General features: G+C 45.9%; 1 protein-coding gene across 3 annotated transcripts; it reads left to right on the top strand.

Annotated features, from left to right (window-relative positions):
• Nucleotides 1-2,006: 2,006 nt before the first annotated feature.
• Nucleotides 2,007-15,464, top strand: THAP1 (THAP domain containing 1). 3 transcript variants are annotated; one of them, XR_005931614.1, is made up of 4 exons: nt 2,007-2,321; nt 2,824-3,019; nt 6,465-7,447; nt 14,381-15,464. XR_005931614.1 is itself a non-coding variant. In XM_030005517.2 (3 exons), exons 1-3 carry the CDS (start codon nt 2,251-2,253, stop codon nt 6,930-6,932), a joined length of 735 nt encoding a protein of 244 aa, XP_029861377.1. In that variant the 5' UTR covers nt 2,007-2,250; the 3' UTR covers nt 6,933-8,921. The 3 variants fall into 3 exon arrangements, 1 of the variants encoding a protein (XP_029861377.1); XR_005931613.1 differs by having other exon boundaries at nt 6,465-7,544; XM_030005517.2 differs by lacking the exon at nt 14,381-15,464 and having other exon boundaries at nt 6,465-8,921.
• Nucleotides 15,465-15,983: the final 519 nt, after the last annotated feature.

The following is a 15,983-nucleotide window of genomic DNA, read 5'->3' as shown; positions in this document are numbered from 1 at the left end:
TGCTGCTGAGCTCAGCTGTAGCCCCACCGTGTGCACAGCCACGCTGTGCCTCCACTGTGATGCTCCAAAACTGGGAGTGGGGGGAGGAGGCAGAGACACCGGTGTCAAGTCAGGAAGGACTTTGCCCCAGACATGCCACTTCAGATCCATAGGAGAACCAAAGCCTAAGAGCACTAACTAAGGCCTCGATAACCTTGACTCACCTACCCTGGGGGCCCCGACTACACACCCTGCCCGTGGGACGAGAGCTCCACTTCAACTCAGAGTCGGGGCCTTCAGTCCCTGCCCAGCTATGTCGCAGGTGTTCCGCTCTCCAGCCCCATCTCCTGGGTGGACCTTGGACCTGTGTTTCCAGTTCCGTTCCTGGCACCATCTCCCGCTGCTCCTGCCTGGACTCCCCTGGGGTGGACCTCGTACCTGGTTCATCACCTCGCCTCGCCTGGGTGTGTCAGTGGGCCCCACCCACAAGCGCCTGCTCTGCCCATCCTGCTCGGGCGCTGCAGGACTCTCCCCAGGCTGGTGAGGGCTGCCGCCTTGGCTTCGGCCACCCCCAGCTGGTCTTGACCCCCGCTCTGCTGCTCCCTGAGGCTGTGACAGAATCGCTGCCCAGAACACTGGCAGCAGCAGGACTCCAGCGAGAAGAAAGCCGTCAGGCAAAAGTCAGAAGCAGAGGCATTTGCGTGGATAGGGAAGGAGTAAGCATGTCTTTCTTGGTGAGGAAGCTATAAAGAGCTTATTTTTGTTTCCCTGTCTCCTGGCTGACCTAGCAGCAGAGGGGCAGAGCTAGCTGTGCTTAGCCAACGCCGAGTACTGAAAATGGCTAATGCGAGCGGCTTTGTGGATGTATTGCTTTGTACGGGCTTTTCCAGTCGTATTCCTGGGCAAGCAAATGGCAGTGACTGGTACCTTCTCTGCAGCTGGGCAGAGGGCTGTCTAGGCAGAGAAGGCGCAGCCTCCAGGCTGAAGTCAGTGCAGCTTCTCTTCTTTCCCTTGCAAAGCAAGTGCCGAGAGGGAAAGTAGACTGAGGAGAAAATAAGGTCCTGGGTGGGGAGAGAGAAAAAGGTGGGGAGGTTCACTTGGCTCTGGAGTCATTGTCAGAGAAATTCTGGATCTGATGTGGTGATACTTGACAGAGATGACACTAAAGGTCGGTCCCTTCGTCAGTCCTCTGGCAAGACCTGTTGGTCAGTTATAGACGATGGTTTTACCTGCTGATCTAATGCAGAGTTGGAAGGTGAGCCTATGGAATGGAGAAGTGCAGAAACTGCTTGAAATAAACTTTGCAACGACAGATTGATTTAGTTAGATTGCTATCTAATACTTGCCGATATACCTGCAAGCCAAGTTTCGGCCAGTGAAACAGAGTTGTTCTACACATCCTTACTGCAGCTGTGTGTTATGGCAACGTGGTCTTTTTGTTGTTTTCTTCTTCTCTTCCCTCCCCCCCCCCCCCCCCCGCCCCATTCCCCCGCCTTTTTTCGCTGAAGAGAGCCTGGAAACCCGCCGGGGCTGACAGACCCAACTTCCTGCCCGTGTGACAACCGCGCTGTGCACGCCCGAAGCCCTGCCTGCCGGGTGGGGCGAGCATCCCCGGCCAGGGCCCCGGGCATCGCCCGGGCGGAAGAGCCCCCTGAGGGGTCTCCCTCCCCGCAGGCACGGCCGCAGTGCGGGCACAGCCCCCGCCGGCCTCTGCAGCCCTTGGGCCGGAGTGGGCCCCAGGTGGGACCCCTCCGCCGCGGCCCGCGGGGGCGCGGGTCTCCGCGGAGCAGGCCGGCCGTCCCTCGCCTCAGCCCCGCGGGGGCTCCTCGGCGGACGCGGGAGGCCGGGGCGGGGCGGGGCGGGGCGGGGGGAGGTGGCGGTTGGGCGCCGCAGCCGTCGCTGCCCAGATGTGGCGGGGGGGGGGGGGGGAGGAGGGCGGGCGGGGCACGGCCACGGGGAAGGGGGCGGAGCGGGGGGAACTTCGCCTCGCGCTCGCAGGCGGCGGCCCGATTGGAGGGCCCGCCGGGGAGGCTCCGCCCCCGCCCGCAGCCCCGCCAATGGGCGGGCGCGGCTCCCGCCACTACCGCGAGAGTTCCGGTGAAGCTGGCGCCGCCATCTTGGAGTCGGGAGAGGCCGTGTTCCGTTCCTGTCCCTCTCGGAGGGTCACGGGCGGGGGGGGGGGGGGGGGCGAGGGGGAGGATGGGCGCCCGCCGGTAAATTAACGGCGCCCGCGAGCTCGTCAGCCTGACGCTGGGCTGCGGCGGAGGAAGGATGGTGCAGTCCTGTTCCGCCTACCGCTGCCGGAACCGATACGACAAAGAGAAGCCCATCTCTTTCCACAAGTGAGGCGGCGGGCGGCGGGGCGGGGCCGGGCCGCGGCGGGGGCGGGGCCGGGGCCGCGGCGCGCGCGCCCGCCCAGAGGGGAGGGGGCGCGCTCGGGGGTCTGTGGGGAGCAGGGGGACAGGCGCGCGGCGTTTCGGGGGGGGGGGGCGGGGCGCAGCGGTCCCCCACGGCCGCTGAGGGGGGGGCCCCGCCGGGCCCCAGCGCCTCGCCTTCCCTGTCCCTGGGGGTCTCTGAGGAACGGCGGGGGACAGCACGCTTTTTGCCGCCTTCTTCAGGGAGGGCGGGACGACCCCCCCTCCCCCCCCGGGGTTTCAGAGGGCGAAGACCCCCATGCCGGTCCGTATGCGAGGTCTGGGTCGGCAGGAGGGGTTTGGCTCCGAAGATGAGCCCGTCAGAGGAAAAACCAAGCGATCGTGCAGTCAGTCACAGCAGTGCTTAGCTGTAACCCGACCCCGAGTTAAAAAGCTTTCCAGAAAAGCTGAAAGTACTTCTTATTTGCAGGTTTCCTCTTACAAGACCTGATCTTTGCAAGAAATGGGAAGCTGCTGTTAAAAGGAAAAACTTCAAGCCAACCAAGTATAGCAGCATTTGTTCAGAACACTTTACTCCCGATTGCTTTAAAAGGGAATGCAACAACAAGCTTCTGAAAGAAAATGCTGTGCCCACAATATTTTGTTATACTGAACCCAGTGAAAAGGTAAACCCAAAGAACCTGTAGTTTAAGGTAGTGGAATGCACATATCTTGCTCATATTAGCCTACCAGGGCTTGATGTAGCAGAGCAGCAGGGAGAAGATGCAGATTGTGAAGGATGCTGGCTGAGCATGTGCACCTGGAGGCACGTGGGGGGCTGTGGTGGCTGAAACACATCCAACTGCTGTTCTTATTTGCTTTGACAAGAGCAGAGATGTAGGCTGTCCGAGGCTCCGGAGCACATAGAGCACTATACACACGTGCAGTAGCTCTGATCTGCTCTTGTGTGCCTACGCAGAAACCTGAGCTATATAACTTCGGTTAAAACCTTGTGCTGAATTAAATGGAACAGCAGCAAAGTGAGAAGGTATTGCCCTGTAGTTAAGTTGTTCAGCTGTATTTGTGGCACATATGGAGTTTTAGAGAGACTTCAATAATACTTGCAAATTGCACTGCACTCTCCCACGCTGACTGGTGGCTACTGCTAAAGTTGAAGAGATGATGGTCCTTAGTTCTGAAACTTGACTGTCCTCTCTGAAGGGCTCTGTCCTCTGGCTTCACAGAGTTAAAGGGAGATGCAAACAGAGGGGCAGACCAGTAGCTGCACCTGCTATCTGTTTGTGCTGAAACCACCTCTGTCTTGCCTTAACAGTTACCTTGTGTTCACAAGCCAGACTGGTCCCTAACTTCTGTCTCTGAACTTCTGATAGTAGTCTCCTGTGAGAGGTATTGTTCCCTTCACTGTGCTGCTAAAGCAGCTTACCGTGAGGTGCAGGTCAGTTATGAGGTCTTCCTTCTTCATGTAATAACTGCAAGACAAGAATGGAAAAGATTGATTCTTAACTCCTGTAAAGGATATAAAATGTTAGATCTCTTGCCACTCTGCTGTAGAGGAAGTGACAAAGGAGAGAATGGATATGATAGGTCTAGGGGGTGAAAGACTGTAATGGGATGAAGTGCACAGAGGAACACTGGGACTTTTGCTTGTTTGATTTTTCTCTTTATATACAATATTGGATTTGACGCAGAATTAAAAGGGGAATGTATTTGAAAAATGAAAAGTGGCTAATAACAGAGAAGAGAATATAAGCAGAAGGTACCTGAGGAAAGACAGACAATTTCCAGGTAAATACGGCTGTGTTAAGATTTTTGTTTGATTATGCTTCCCTGCCATCTGTACGACACACGTTTTCTTTGTCACGTGTAAAATAGTTGCAAGATTTTTTACAGTCTGGAAGCTGAGTGGGTGTACAGGGTAATCTGCAAAAGTGCGATTGGTGCAGCAGGATTAGTGGCGAGCCACATTCTCCATTTCATTATCATGCCTGGATCTACAAAAACACAGAAGACTGCCTTTTAATTGCAGAGAAGCATTTAGTGCTATTCCTATTTGTCTCAGGGCACTTTTAAATGAACTGCCACATATCTTCAAGAAATAACATAGTAACAAAGAATAGTAGTGGTTGTTTGGAATTGAATCCACACTGCTTTTGAAATTCAGCTTTTTGTCTTTTGCACTATGTAATTTGAAATACTTTCTTTTTCTTTACTTATGTCTTAGGAGAACCATTTGTTGGTGGTAAGAAGTAATTAGAATTCACTTACGATGTGTTGGTGATATCAAGGAGCTGTTTTCTGTGATACATTGTAACATATTTAGAGTGGTAGCATGTGCTGGATAAGCTGCAAATGGAAGTCTCTGTGAATTCAGCTGTCCAGCAATGATCTGATTTATGCTTGTGCTTCCAACAAGGGTGAACTTCTCTTTGCCGAATACATCTTTGCCTTGTAGTTTTTTTAGTAGAAAAGTTTGAAAGTGATAGCTGATGGGGTTAAGCTCCTTAGAAGATTCATGCATGAATTAGGCACACGGTTAGCAGTGATTTCTTGTAATTGAGAAATAAAAGTGATAGTTGGCTGGTTTTATACTTTAAAGTGATCAGTAATATTTGAGTGCATGTGAAACTTCCCTTCAACACCTATCACAAAACTACCTTCTCAGTTACTGCCTGCCAAGTGTTGTAGTTTGTACAGGAGGGATATCTAGACCCCCCAAATATCAAGTATTAGCTTGTTCACAAGGAAATTTGCAAAGTCAAGGAAGTTAATGATATGACCTTCAGATCTGAGGAGCTTGATATTTAGATGGTGAGGATTGTCAGCTGGTCTTATAGTCAACATTGTCTCTGCCCTTATGCTTTTATGTGTAGTAATAATATTGGAAACAGGTGGGTAGTTAGAAAGTTGGTTCAGTACTTCTTTCACTGAGAATGTCTTAGGCTTTCTTTTTGACAGTCAATATGCAAGCTTTTTTGTTTAAACAGTGGAGTTTTTTTTTTATCACCATGCACACAGAAGCATTTCTGAATTATAGTGCATGCCTTTGGGGCAGAAAGAATCTGATTCTCTGCTCTGGCCTATACTCAAGTGGTGAGGGATCCATGTTGTCCTGAACCATACAAGTTAACCTATTGAGAGCAGTATGATAAAGATTGCAGTTTTGTGTGGAGTTGAGCCAATTGATATTCTGCTGCTGCCAAAAGGGAGAATTGTGCTTCTCCCTTCTCCGTCCCATCTGCCAGCCGTGCAGTCCTGTTTCTCACTCCCTCCACACACCAGTGCAGGTGTAGGTCATACCTTGTGTTGCATTGCTTTGACTTTTAATAAAGGACAGAAGATTTCTGCAGTGGGAGAGCAAATAGCTTTCTGTCATCTTGGCAACTTACTATGTCTGAGCAGAGAGTAAATACCAGGGCTGGGAGGGCTGCTTTGCTTTTGAAGACCTGTTTATTTTGGCTCATCATGTCTCTTGAAACCAAACCCTTATGCTGCAGCCCAAAACCAGTGACACAGTCCCTTCCCATTTGTTGAGAGGCAGGCCTTGCTCTGTCTACCTCTCTGCTCTGGAGCTTATCAGCCCCCTCAGTAGGTGACCCTTATTCTACCTCAGCAAAAGATTATCCACTTCTGCTGTGTTTTTGATTAAGTTAGCTAATAGGTTCAAAGTATATCATGGTAAGATGCAGCAGAAAGGAGGAGTGACAAAGGGGAATGGGATGGCAGTGGTGAATTATTAGGTCAGCTGAACTCCATTTTATGGAACTGCAGCCTGCATTCTTGCTTCTTAGCTAATCATGGATATGTATTTGACCTAAGTCTTCAAGGAAGAGTATTTGCTGTGTTCTTCAGTTTTTCATTTATTTGAGACATCAAGGACTTGAGTTTCAAAAGCGCCCTGAAAATGAAGCTGCTTAAAAATATCTCCAGTTGAGAAGCCACGCCAAACAGGCACAGAACTGTTTGTCAATTTTGAAAACATAGGCTTTGAAATTTATTTTGTTAATTTCAGTGCTGGTTGTTTATGTTATTCTGGGGCCTAGTAAGGAAGTTGTGTTGTAAACAATATTAAGCATGAAAATGTACTTTTTTTTTTTCCCTTCTTGTTTTTAGCCTGAAGAATTTGCAGAACAGCCAGAAGATCCACTACCACCACCTCCACCACCGCCACCGCCTCCACCACCTCCACCACCACCACCAGCAGCAGCTCCAGTGTTACCACCATCTCCATCAACTCCTTCTTTTCATTTGTCTCAAATAGATGCCAGATTTGTAGATCCAAGTATTGGATTATTGATGCCTCCTCTCCAGACCCCTAGCAATCTTGCTGTTTTTTGTGATCACAACTATACTGTAGAGGATACAGTTCATCAGCGAAAAAGAATACAGCAGCTGGAGGAACAAGTTGAAAAACTGCGGAAGAAGCTCAAGACAGCGCAACAACGATGCCGGCGTCAGGAAAGACAAATTGAAAAACTGAGAGAGATTGTTCAGTTTCAGAAAGAAAAAGACATATTGGCAGGAAAAGGCTATGTGATTCTGCCCAATGACTATTTTGAAGTTGTAGAAGTACCTGCCTAGAAGTCATGAACATCAGTTTTCACTTTGCTAGGCCAAGAAATTTAGTTTAAAAAATAAATGCTCTCTATGTGTGTAAGACTCTCCGGAATTCTAAAACAGTAAATAAGCAGTCATACAAATGAGATCACATTTTTTCCTTCATTGTCATTTCAGTTCGATACACTTCTAATATATTGAAAATGCAAGCATGTCAGAATTAGAACATGCATTTAGTTTACAAAATCTGAATTGCTTTACAGAAGCAAAGGATGCAAGGTTGAATACATTTAAAATCTGTTAATTTTTTTCTTTTTTTTTCTTTTTTTTCCCCAGTGGATATCTCCTGCTTACAGGGGATGGGGAACGGAATCTGGCTGAGAGTGAAGTTGGGGTTGTTGTGCACTTAATGCAAAGCTTTGTCAAGGCATTTAATGTTGGCTTTGGTGATCCCCAGGAAGTAGTTTTCACTGGTTTCAGAAGGAGCAGAATTAGGCCAGCTAAGAACACCTGCAAGTGCTGCAGAAAGATAGAGAAAGGTGAGAGACACATTTCAGCCTGGGAAGACTTCCAACCTCAGTTTGCTGTGCCTTCAAAGCACTGCAAAGAGTCTAACTCCTGGATCCCTTTGGTGAGGTATGTAAATGAACCTCTTCTTTTGGAGTAGCCTTTCACCATGTGTGAGTTGTGAGGGAGATGAGGAGAATTCGTTAGCATAGCTCATGAGAGCTGTAGAAGAGGCTTTTGTTTGGAGGGCTTGTAAAAATACTCCTGAAGTGCAGTGCTGCACTGAACATATGTAGAATCATAGAATCATTTAGGTTGGAAAAGACCTTTAAGATCAAGTCCAACCACCAACCATGCCCGCTAAACCATGTCGTGAAGTGCCTTGTCTACGCGCTTTTTGAATACCTCCAGGGATGGTGACTCAACCACTTCGCTGGGCAGCCTGTTCCAATGCCTGACAACCCTTTCAGTAAAGAAATTTTTCCTAATATCCAATCTAAACCTCCCATGCTGCAACTTGAGGCCATTTCCTCTCGTCCTATCTCCAGCCACCTGACAGAAGAGACCAGCACCCACCTCACTACAACCTCCTTTCAGGTAGTTGTAGAGAGCGATAAGGTCTCCCTTCAGCCTCCTTTTCTCCAGACTCCATGTTGTTGGACTGTTGGCAGGATCAAGAAGGCAGTGCACTGTTTAGAGTGACTGCTTTTCCAAAGTACGCTGATAATATACGGTCCCTAATCTGTTGGAGTGTGACATTCCCTTAAACACTGTAATGAGTAGAATGTTGTACTCATCTTTGAAATTGTTGGTCTTAACTCACATCTCAACCATGTGTAACTTCACGAAGAAGTTTTTTTACTTATCCAGGGTGTCAGGCGTTTCAGGCATTTGTGACTTTCATTGCAGTATACTGTGATTTTTTTTTTTTTTTTTTTTCTTCCCCCCCCACTCCCCAAAAGGCATCCACCAAAGGGCAGTTACGGGATTAGACTTTGGGAATTGTTTGGTGCTAGACTGGTTTTTAATATCTCAAATGCTGCTGCCACTCCTTCAGCCTTATTAAGACTTTCTAAAAATGAATTTAGCATGACAAAGTAGTGCACCAGTTTGCACTTACTGTCTAATAATTTGTTTAGTCAACGAACTCATTCAAAATCAGAGAAAATGGCATCATGCTAACCCTATTGTAGCCTTCACAGCTGAAATTCCTGGATATATGGGACATGAGGAAGATGACTTTTCTCAGTCCATGTCAAACTTTTTTGTGTAGTGTGGATTCTAGCTCTGATAGTAATCAAGCCCTGTTCATGACTGCTTTAAAAGCTTCACTGAATATCCTGTTAGCATGACATTTTGAAATATTTCAAACCAGTCTTGGTACTTCTAACCTCACTCATACCATGTATCTACTATCCCTACCATTTCATATACTTAAGATAAACAAAAATGCTGATGCATCCTTTTGTGTACATTTATTATACCTGATTAAAAATAAAAAGCAAATGGTGGGTTAGATTTTTAACTGCTCTCTCTCCTCTTTTCCCAGGACTTTGCCAAAACTAGCTTGACATTTTGTATTCTTTTTCTGAAGTAGTTCCCTGGTTTAGATGCTGGGTTTTTCTCACAGTGTTGCTGAGTCTTGCTGCTGTTATGCTTTATACTGAAAATAAACTTGAAAATGCTCAAATTCAAAAAGTGACAAGGAAAAGACATTTAAACAAATGTTGCTATGCTGTTGGCATGTGTGGCCAGATAGCAGATTGTTTCTGTTTTCTCTGCAAAATACCCTCTCTTCTTACTCTCCAGGAATTAAAAGTGTGACTTCCTGAGGCAGGGTGGGTTGCTGCAACACCACACCTCTGTGGTTGGGGGGGTCCTGCCATCCCCCCTTCCCCTTGCCATTTGGCTGTGTACTCCCATTACCACCCTTCTTGTTTGCACTGGTTCTGGTGCTGGCTGCACCCTTCTGTGGGGCAATTCAACTCGATAAAGCAGCAAGTTTGGCTTGTAAAAGATCCCTGTCTCCCCCCACCTTATGCTCTGGCTGTTGTGCTTGTTGGGCCCTTTCTTCAGGTATTTTAGCCTCATAGCTCTCCAGAAAAGCAGCCCAACAAAAAGTAAGTCAGCAAGGTAAATTTAAGGCACACTGATAAATGGCCGGTGTGTAGGGTTCTTGTGTGTTTAAGCTTTTCATGTTGGTGAAGTTGGTTTAATGGCTCACTCAAGTAAAAGTTCCTTCCATTGAGAGGAGTGATTATTGATTGTCTTGAGGGTTTCGGTAGTACCACGCTGAAGAGGGGACTGCTGCCCCACTGCTGATGCTTCCTTTCCTATTATCAAAGGATTTTTCTAAGAAGAAATGCAGTCCATTCTGTCAGTGGGCTTGAGTGTGGACTGCTAGGCCCATGAGGGCTGTCAATATTGCAGAGCTCTGAAGTGGGGGAAAAAGACTGGCATGGAAACAACTGATTGTCTTTCAGCAGTTGACTTTCCTGCACTGTGCCCTACCCCGCACTATACTGCAATCTCTCTGGTTGATAGCAATATAGAAGGAGAAGATGAAGGCTATCTGCTACTGGCCAGGCTAGGAAAGTAATTCTAGCTTTTCTTGTAAAATTAATAAGCACAGTATGTTCCCCAAGCATTTGTTAAAATTTCTCTTTTTTTTAAAGTGGGATCTGTTACATTCACACAATCAGCTGTAAAAAAGGGCTGGAGCACTTATTGTTTGTATTGGCCACAACGGGTACCTGCACATAGCAGCAATTTCATAAACATTTCTCACAAAAGTGATTGGGAGTTAAAAAGTGGAGGTGGGAACGTAGAATGGCATCTCGTTGTCCTGTTACACATGAAGTAGCTGACATTTGTTTAAATGCGTGTAACTGCACTTCACTGAAGCCTCTTTTATAAAGCAAACAGTTCAAGGAAGTTAGAAAGTAGCAAAATCGGCAAAAATGCTCCATCCTTAAAATCTGGACAGAGAGATCAGTTTTGAAATGGACTGATGCTTCAACGGCCAGAAATTACAGCTGCTTCCAAAAAGAGAGTGTTGGCTTACTTCTCCCCTGTTGCCTCAGTTTCCCTTTTGCTGTGGTAGGGTATCTATCATCTGACCTGTCTGTAGTGTTTACTTTTTTAATCCTTACACCTCTGCAAAGTATTAGATTTCCCTATCTAACTGGGACAGTTCAAACCCAGAGGTATGTTTTATGGAGAAAATGAATAACTAAATACTTGGATTACTGCTTGTCACACTGAGGGAGTCCTTCATCACTGCCCTTTTTTCTCCTCTGCTTCCAGTTGCCATCTTGTCTATGTTGTTACTAGCGTAGTCTTAACAACCGTGGCAGCAGATTAATGAAACTGAGATTCCCAAGAAATCTTTTGTCTTGCTGAGATTTCATTTTCCTTCAGCTCTACATAGGGCTTAGGCTACCGGTGCCCTGTGTGAATTTCGAAGGAGTTCTCCTGCAGCTGAAGAAAGCACAACGCAAATCCCAGTTTGAATGTAGGAAGAAGGAAAGCAAAGTAGTTGCTTGGGTAAAGCTAAAGCCACAACAGTTTCTAAGTCCATTTCAAAAGACTTCTCCTATTACATGCTTCTCTGGAACCAGGCAGTTACTCCTAGTTGCCCTTTTGCTTTGTTTCTTCCCTGAGATCTGTTTCAGGTTGTAGTCTCTAGGCTTATCTGTTTCCTGTCAGCTTACACCTTCATCAGGTGGCTTTGGCAGGGTGGAAAGGGGTGTTCTGAGCTATTGTCTAATTTTAACAACCAAACCACAATCTGCCAAAGCACGTTGATGCTTGCAGTCTGTCATGACTGCAAGTTCAGGTCTGTAACTTCTGTTGTTTTAAGCACAGCAGGTTATTTGCCATACTTTAGCCATGATAATAATTTACTAATAAATGAGAAAGAGCAAAACAGGATACATGATTCAAAAATATGATGATGACAGTAATTGCTATTACAGATTGCTCTTTGTGCCCATTCAACACTTTCTAAGATAAATTGTATTTTCTTATAGAGATCTTTGATCAGATCAAGCTGCAAAATTGGGCAGAAGGCCTTACAGTGTTGTACAGACTGAAGGAGTTTAAAAGCGTGCAGAAAAAAAGTGTTGCAAAGTTGTTGTTTAATCCACCATGAATAACTTGAAAAAGATCCCAAAGGAAAGTCATCTTAAATATTCTTAAGTCAAAGAAAACATTTACATCAGTTACTCAGAAGGAAATTTTCAAGAACCTCTCTAGAGAACAGATACATTACATTGTCATAATTAAATCATTGCAATAATTAAATCTCTCCACAGTCCTGCCACTATTAGTTCATTTAGCATTCAGCATCAAGCCGTTTATTGCCTGTCATGCAAAATCATCTAGTGATCCTCCTGTAGCTGTCTCCTCCCACTGTACAGGTAAAATAGGTGGTAAGACCTGGGGTCACACATTCCTGGAACCTCTGAAAAAGTGATTGTCATCTGCATCTTAATTGGTTCTAGTGGTCTATTGAAAGGTCTTTTAGTTAGTGGTCTATTAAAAGTTCTTTTAGTTAGGGAGGAGCATGGAGAATACCATGAGGCTAGTCATTTGGTTGTTTTGTGTTTTTTGTGGTTTTTTTAGACTCAGACAGGACTTGAGCAAATTAGGCAGGTTTCTCATTTCAGGTTTCACTGGATATGAGTATTAAAGGTTCAGGGTCAGTGGCTATACTAGTCGTCTATAGATGAACCAACTTTTCAGTATTTGAGTCTGTGAAAGACATGTGATTTCCTATCGGGAGATCTTCAATTCAGTGACCTGGAACAGGTAATCCAGAAAAAGGAGGAGGTTTTGCCTTCAGTAATGCTTTCTTATTTTGTCTTGGGATCATTTACCAGCCCCTAACCAGACTCCAATACTCTCTAACCACGTTCTCGTGGAAGTACCCAGGACTTTGATTTAGCAGAGTGATACAGCAATATACTGAAATCACAGCACAAGCACAGGATAGCAATTGCAATATACAGCAGAATCGCAATACAAATGTATTGTACAAATTCCTGTTACTGGTCTCTAAATGCTCACCATCGTGACACTGTGTGTCCCCAGTTGCCGGGAAGGAATATGTAGGTTAAACCCAGCTCAAGCCAGTTGCTCTCTTCCACACTGATTTTGTGAGTTGTTCAGTTTTTATACTTTATATGGGGCTGAGTCACATACAGACTCCCCTCCCACACTGGTCTGGCTAGCTCAGGAAAATTACTCTTGACTAGTTATTTCAGGGAAGGCTGTTTATGCAATCTGATGACAGTGATACAGCTGTATACCTAAAACAAATGTTTCCACCCAGTCCCCCTTGTGTTGAGATAATTTCAGCTTTCTTTACGACAATTTGTTGTTATTACTTACATTCTTCCCTGAGCTCATCATTCTTGCCTATCTCCCCTGTGCCGCCTTCCATTGTGGGGGTCAGTCACACATCCCCACACCGTCTCTTTTCAGGAGTGTCCTCACACATGTGTTTTGCAGCAAGAAGTGAACTTTATGGGGCTTCAGGTGCTTTACAGTTGTATTGGATTTGTGTGGCAATGTTTTGGTAGTGTGTGGGGATTACAGGGGTGACTTCTGTGAGAAGCTGCTAGAAGCTTCCCTTATGTCTGATGGAGCCAATGCCAGTCGGCTCCAAGACAGACCTGCCGCTGGCCTAGGCTGAGCCCATCAGCAACAGTAGTAGTGCATCTGGGATCACATATTTAAGAAGGGAAAAAAGTTGCAGCAGCACAGAAACTGCAGCCGGAGAGAGGAGTGAGAACATGTGAGAGAAACAACCCTGCAGACACCCACATCAGTGAAGAAGGGGAGGAGATGCTCCATGCGCTGGAGCAGAGATTCCCCTGCAGCCCGTGCTGAAGACCATGGTGAGGCAGGCTGTCCCCCTGCAGCCCATGGAGCTCCACGGTGGAGCAGATATCCACCCGCAGCCCATGAAGGACCCCACGCTGGAGCAGGTGGATGCCTGTAGAAGGCTGTGACCCCGTGGGAAGCCTGCTCTGGAGCAGGCTCCTGGCAGGACCTGCGGACCCATGGAGACAGGATCCCATGCTGGAACTGGTTTTCTGTCAGGACTTGTGACCCCGCAGGTGACCCACGCTGGAGCAGCGTGCTCCTGAAGGACTGCACACCATGGAAGGGACCCATGCTGGAGCAGTTTGTGAAGAACTGCAGCCCGTGGGAAGGACCATGTTGGAGAAGTTTGTGGAGGACTGTCTCCTGTGGGAAGGAGCCCACGCTGGAGCAGGGGAAGAGTGAGGAGTCCTCCCCCTGAAGAGGGTGAAGTGGCAGAGACAATGTGTGACAAACTGATTGTAACCCCATTCCCCATCCCCCTGTGCCGCTGTGGGGGGTAGGTAGAGGATCTGGAAGTGAAGCTGTGCCCGGGAAGAAGGGAGGGGTGGGGGGAAGGTGGTTTAAGATTTGGTTTTATTTCTCATTACCCTACTCTGGTTGATTGGCAATAAGTTAAGTTAATTTTCCCTAAGTCGAGTCTGTTTTGCCTGTGATGGTAATTGGTGAGTGATCTTTCCCTGTCCTTATCTCGACCCATGAGCCTTTTGCTATATTTTCTCTACCCTGTCCAGCTGAGGATGGGGAAGTGATAGAGCAGTTTTGGTGGGCACCTGGCATCTAGCCAGGGTCAACATACTACAGCAGTCTGGATCCGTGGCTCAGAAAGGAATGAATTTTCAAGGGTGGTACTTTTATTATGTTAAGAGGAAGGGATCTTATTCTGGGCTTAAGAAATCCCAAGACTTTCACGTGCATTTTCAGGTTTAGGATAATAACCACAGCAGCTGGCTCTGCCGAGAAGGAAGCTTCAGGATACCCACTTTCACAGCTCAGTCCAGAGTTGCCACTTTTTTTGTGGGGTATGGTTTTTTATTTTTTTTTTCTTTTCTTTTCTTCTTTTCTTGTATTGATAGGATCAGACTCTTCATTCATCAATTCACTGATGTCGGGTCCAGAGGAATGGCACCTGCATGTAAAGAAAATCTAGACAGAGAGAAAGTTGTTCCCTTGCTCCTAAGCTGGCTGTGAGACATCAAGGTGGAGTCTTCTGCTCTCGCTCGAGCACATGCCACGTGAGCTCAGGCCACAGAGGCTGGCCTTACTGATAAATGTTTCCATTTCTAGTATTTTAAGCTTGATCTACACTTGCAGGCTTGTCTCATAGGTGTCCTGAGCTGATACTGTGTTTTATCAAGTGATTTTGTGGTGGCGGTTTATCTGAGGGACTTCAGGAGTCACTGCCAGACAGATGAATATTTGTGTGTTACGTCCAAGGACTGGAAAATAATTTATTTATCAATAACCTCAAATTTTGTAGTCTGTAGGCACATTCAGTTCTTATTTTCATTTCCCTCTTTCTGAGTCCAGACAGGAAAATCTTTTTATTAGTTTTCTTTTCTTTGACTGACAAAGGACTGAAATTGCTCAGAGTTTATTTATGTGTCCAGCATGACGAGGAACTGGGCAGGTTCTGCACTACAGGTACTACAGCATGGAAATCTCCTCCTTGTGGGTAATAGGAAACATATCTATCCCCCACCAAGTGAATGTGCATGTGGCTATTTCAGCTTGAGGAACTCTAGTTATTTGGAAATAATCTATTTAAAGTATACACACACACATAAACCACATTTACAGTATCAGTGGAGTTATCTTTCTTTGATACTGCCATCAGCTGACAAAATCGGTTTTCCTGATGGTAACTTTTCATAGAACTAAAATAAAAAAAAAAAAATATGTATTTATATATGCAATATCTTTTACACTCAAATGTTCAAGCAAGCTTATGATGACATTATAATTAATCTAACAGTGTCACTCTGTTGATAACCGTTCTTACATCAATATTGACATGTACCTCTTGGCCTGCCTACTAAGGTTCTTATGACTTACATTTTTTGCTTTATGATATACCAGCTTAACAGCTGTCAGGTAATTGACATGTATATAATTTCAGTAATATGTAATTAAATTATTAAATCAATATCTGCAAATGTTGCTTTCTTGTGTTGTTCCCAACGCTGCCCGACAGACTGGATTCCTACACCAAATCAATAAACAGCCTCCTTCAACACCTTTTACTTCTTCGGTCAGAAGAAATCATAAGCCTACACATGCAGTAGATGACATTGGCCTTGCTTGTTTTTCACAGTATGATCACTACAAAGTCTTGTGAGCATGCTGTCTACTGAAACCATCATCTCTGTCATGAGATATGACTGTAGAAGTAAGACTTTTCTCCCCACTAGAAATCTTTCCTAATCTTGAACATTATCTCATTTTTCTTGTGCCTTGCATTGCTGCTCTACAGCATTGCTCTTCTCTCCCAAAGATTCATTTGATCTTTTCTATTAATACATTCAGAATTTAATCGTCTGTGTTTCTTACCGTATTTGTCTTTTCTTGTCTTTTATATATGGTAATGAGACACTGATCTGCTCAGTTACAGAAGCTGTCAGCAGCTGGGCACTGGGGTATTTGGAACATGGGGCACTAACCTCTCATTATGGACTGGTA

Source organism: Aquila chrysaetos, chromosome Z (assembly GCF_900496995.4).
Source record: "Aquila chrysaetos chrysaetos chromosome Z, bAquChr1.4, whole genome shotgun sequence".
Lineage (NCBI taxonomy): Eukaryota > Metazoa > Chordata > Aves > Accipitriformes > Accipitridae > Aquila > Aquila chrysaetos.
Note: the sequence above shows the minus strand (reverse complement) of the source record. Positions and strands in the feature narration are given on the sequence as shown.